Raw genomic sequence first — 4,713 nt, 5'->3', positions numbered from 1 at the left:
TTTTCAGACTCCTGGTTTCTGCTGTTTAGCCTAGCCTAGCGATATTTTTCAGGCTCCTGGTTTCTGCTGTTTAGCTTAGCATAGCCTAGCTTAGCAATATTTTTCAGGCTTCTGTTTAGCTTAGCCTAGCGATATTGTTCAGGCTCCTGGTTTCTGCTGTTTAGCTTAGCCTAGCTTAGTGATATTTTTCAGGCATCCAGTTTGACTGAAATAAAGAGCAAAATCTTGGTGTGTTTGTCTCAGTTTAATGTTTCATGTTGGCATCGTCACAGATAAAAACGTCCGCCGACGTTAACAGACACACAAACGTTTCTATTTACATGAGATCCAATAAATACGAGGAGCTACAGTGGGGGTCAGAGGTCAGAGGTCACCTCTGAGCAAAGACGCTTCAGTGACAAATTAAATAATAAAAATGTTCAAACTCATTTGGAATAAAATCACAAAAAGGCACAACATGTAAAAACAGTAAGTTGGATCAGAAGCAGCAAAATAAATCATTTATTTTAATTATATTATAAATTTACATATTTTTACTCTTAAAATATTCAGTTTATTCTTTATTGTCCTAGTTAAATCATCTACTGCATGCAGCCCAGAGTTAAAACGCCTGATCATCATCAGCATCAGGAATTATTCATTTCAACATACAATTCATGTCTAAGGCTCATAAATATACATACACCCTGTATAATATTTGGTTTCATGTTTCAGAGCCTCAAGCGATAATTTTATTGACATAAGAAAATAATTTTATTCCAGAACCAGAATAAAGTTGAACTGGCTGGACAGAGTGAGGATGAGGAGGAGGACGAAGAAACTCGAAGTACGACGGAGCATCAGGAAAAAAAAAAAACTACTTAAAATGATAAAAAGTAAAGATAAAAGCAGTTATCTATTTATTAATTTCTTTTTATTTCTCACTGCTTACGTTTTAATGACGTAAAGCCCAGATAAACGACGTTTAGCTGAAGTTCTAAAAGGGGTTTTAATGTTTTTATCTTTATTTTTTCCAGAATCTCTTTCTCCGTTTATTCACCGTCACCTGCTGTTTTTACTTTAGTCATGTTTGAAATGCCTCGCTGCTGAAATGTTTATATATAAATACATATAAAATTGGATTGATTGAAAAAAAGTCGGAGTAAAAGTCGTACGACAAAAAGTTATTAAAAACGTTAAAATGAGAATAAAGTCGTTATTTAGAGCAGCTGAACGTTGAAAAGAGTTTTTGGAGGAAAGAATCACGTCTGGATGTTTATCGAATGTTTTTCATGAAACTTTTCTCTGGTCATTATGACTCGTAATAAAAAAAAAATTAAATCTCCGTTTGACCTGAATTCTCTGGATGAATAAAAGCTGGTTTGACCCATCGACCCGGTTCAGGACGTTTCCATAGCAACGTGGAGCATGATGGGTATTCATGATGGATCTGGTCCTGAATCTGAAAGGTTCGGTTCAGGTTTGGTTCTGAAACTTTTCCCTCAGGTTTTTCACGATGCTCGTCTGACCGCTCTGCCCGGAGTCGGGTCGGGTTTTCTGCGACTCGTCCTGCTCTGAAGGCGGCGCCGTCTTGGCGGCGTCCCTCAGCCTGTAGTCGTCGGAGTCCTGGTAGGCGCGGCAGCGGTCGATGACGGCCATGATGGAGATCTTCTCCCGGCTGGTCGGCGAGCGGATCTGGACGTATCCGTCGTCCTCTGCCGGCTCCCCGTTCCCGGGTTCTGGAAGCTTCTCCATGATGATGATCTTGTGTTCGGGGTCGTCTGTGAGCGGCGCCTCGGCGGCGATGTAGTAACCGGGGTCGGCGGGGCCGGCGGCCTGCCGGATCCGCTGCAGGTCGCCCAGCTGCTGCAGGCTGAGCCGCGGGTCCAGAGAGTTGGCCCTGTGCAGCCGTTTGGATCGCTCGTCCCGCGCCGCGGCCCGCCCGCCGCGGGGTCGGCCTGACGACGCGCCGTCGTCATGGAGATGGCCGGGCGATCCGCTGGAGTGCCTCCTGAGGCCGACGTCCAACATGCGGTCCGGGATGGTGCTGCTGCGGCTCATAGGCCGGTTCTGGTTCCGGCCGCCGCCGCTGGAGTATCTGGAGCGGAGTTCCCGCACGTCGGGCCAGTTGAAACCCTCGGTGGGGGGCGGCGGGCTGAGAGGGGCGTGGCCTGGAGCGCCGCCGCCCGGGTTCTGGACCGGGTCCACCGGGCTCAGCGGCAGAGACTTGGACTGGACCTTAGGACCCAGAGGCAGAGTCAGGCTGGGCTTCCCTGCAGAGAACGGACCGAAACCAGAGTTTAGAGGACAGAACCGACCAAAACCATCAAAAACAGCCCAGAAACTCTCAGCTGCAAAACGGGAAAAACAGGAGAACATCTACGGCCTATTCAAAACCTGTTCAGGGAGTCCTGCCTCTTTAAATCCATCTGCTGCTGGCCCCGCCCCCCACTCAACGTTTACACTCACATGGCTGCAAACAGATGCCAATTATACAATCATACATCTTTGAAAAGCAGAAGTGGAGGCTCCTGCACAACCAGCCAGAATGCAGCAAGAGGTTTCTGGATGGTAAGTCAACAACAAAACACTGTGGCTTTTCCAGCAGCCATTATACAGCGGGGAAACCAGCTGACTAAATACAATGGAGCTGTTGCTAGGTAACGGGCGGGGCTTTGCTGGGGTTGCTAGGTAACAATGGACACCAAATGTGACTTTATCTGGAGGTTGTTCCAGCAGCCCATCGACTCTGGAGAGATCGTCCAACATGGCTTCCCCAGACCCTGAGTCATACCCTGACTCACCAGCAGAGGGAGCTAATGAATGGATTAGAGCTACACGGCGTACCTGAGCCTTCCTTCTCCTCCACCACACAAGCCAGAGTCTTCCTGTTGAACGGGCCGGCCGGACTCCGCTGTCGGACCACCGGACTGGAGGATCTGATCCGCTGGCTGTAGCGACGAGCCAGAAGAAGAACTTTGCTCTCGGCTCTGTCCACCTCGTCCGTTTGCTCCGTCTCCTCCGCGGGTTTGTCGCCGCCGGCCTCGGCCCTCAGCTGCGCCACGCGGGGCACCGGGGCTCGCAGTGTCGCCGTCTCTTCCCTGAAGCTTCTGGAGGTGCTGGTCTGACTTCCGGCCCGGCTGAGCGCGGTTCTGGTCTTTGGCAGTGAGGGACTGAAGGAGTCCTCTGTGACGGCGCTGAGGTCGGAGTTTCCCAGGTCGGGGTCGCAGCTCTTGGTCCGGGTTAAGCTGCTGACGCCGGCGGAGATGGAGGGCTTCACAGTCTCTCTGGATCGACTGGATTCCCTGTCTTCACTTTGGGATCTGGAGATCTGTCGCTCCATCGCCTGCCAGATCTTAATCATCTCCGATGACGATCTGAACTCTTCCTCTGACAGATCTTCGTGTGTCGGCCGGAACCTGTGCGGTTCTTCGCAGTCGCTGCTCAACAGATCGGACTTCATCGAGTCCAAAGACTGACTGGAGACCAAGAGGTCCTTAGTCTCAGCCGGTTGAGTGGAGAGAGGATCCAGATCCTGGGCTGAAGCCGGAGGATTGGACTGGGCCGTCTCTACTCTGGGGATGCTGTTGAAGCGGCTGACGGAGCTCCGGACCAGGCCTGAAGGGATGTAGGTCAGGCTCTCCCGGCGCCGCAGGCCGAACGAGGCGTCCTGGTTCTCGGCGTTCTCGTAGTAGCTCTTGATTTTCCCGATGAGCAGCTGGTCCTGCTTGGACAGGGTGGAGTCCCGCCTGCGCCGAACGCTGCGGTCCGGCTCGAAGAGGCTGTCGTCCCTGGGGGACAGCAGACTGAGGTCCGCTCCGCCGAACGCCTCGGGCGGGTCGGAGGAGTTGCTGTTGAGGCGCAGCGGGCGGTCGGCCGACTCGGACCGCAGGCTGAGCATGCTGCCGGTCCTGCTGGGTAAACGAGGGGACGGACAGCCCAGGGACCGGGCGTCGTCCTGGGCCAGGCTGCCTCTCTTGATGCTGGTGAAGTGCTGAGCGATGGCGCTGGCCTTGTCCAGCACCGAGGACGGCAGAATACTGGGAGAACTGGACTCGCCATCCGCCGCCTCCCTCTCGTCCTCGTCTGAAGACTCGGCGCTGCTCAGGGTCTTGGAGTCGGAATCAAATGTGGTAGAAGACGGTGGATCAGCAGGTTCTGGATCTTTGTCAGGCTGCAGGTCTTCAGACATCTGAGGAACCTCAGGGACTGCAGAAGGATCCGGACCAGCAGACGGTTCTGGTTCAGAGTCTTCTGGTTTCTCCAACGGTTTCTCTTGAAGCAACGAGTCTGCAGACTGAAAAGAAAAAGATATGGGTCAAAACATGAGGAGCGTACCGGGCTCTCAGTTTATCGACGTTTGTGGTTAAAGGCTGATGATTCGAGTCCCTGACATTCTGATGTTACAGAGTCTTTGTGCCAAGTTGATCTCAACAGTCAGAGTCGTTTAGTTACTGAACAGATACTGAACAGTTCCTGAACAGGTACTGAACAGTTCCTGAACAGGTACTGAACAGGTACTGAACAGTTCCTGAACCTATACTGAACAGATGCTGAACAGATACTGAACAGTTCCTCAACAGTTCCTGAACAGTTCCTGAACAGATACTGAACAGTTCCTCAACAGTTCCTGAACAGTTCCTGAACAGTTCCTGAACAGCTCCTGAACAGTTCCTGAGCAGTTCCTCAACAGCTCCTCAACAGTTCCTCAACAGCTCCTCAACAGTTCCTCAA

The 4,713-nt window shown here is 51.6% G+C and overlaps 1 protein-coding gene across 1 annotated transcript; it reads right to left on the bottom strand.

The window, feature by feature from the left end:
- Positions 1-481: 481 nt before the first annotated feature.
- LOC103461319 (pleckstrin homology domain-containing family G member 3-like) lies at positions 482-4,276 on the bottom strand (the record flags this gene model as incomplete). The annotated part of the gene is made up of 2 exons (XM_017303625.1): positions 482-2,252; positions 2,827-4,276. Coding segments are annotated over 2 exons (2,247 nt in total), but the record flags the coding sequence as incomplete, so codon positions are not given.
- Between the last annotated feature and the right edge of the window lie 437 nt (positions 4,277-4,713).

Source organism: Poecilia reticulata, unplaced genomic scaffold (assembly GCF_000633615.1).
Source record: "Poecilia reticulata strain Guanapo unplaced genomic scaffold, Guppy_female_1.0+MT scaffold_1044, whole genome shotgun sequence".
NCBI lineage: Eukaryota > Metazoa > Chordata > Actinopteri > Cyprinodontiformes > Poeciliidae > Poecilia > Poecilia reticulata.
The sequence above is the reverse complement of the archived record's forward strand: the minus strand, read 5'-3'. Positions and strand labels throughout refer to the sequence as shown.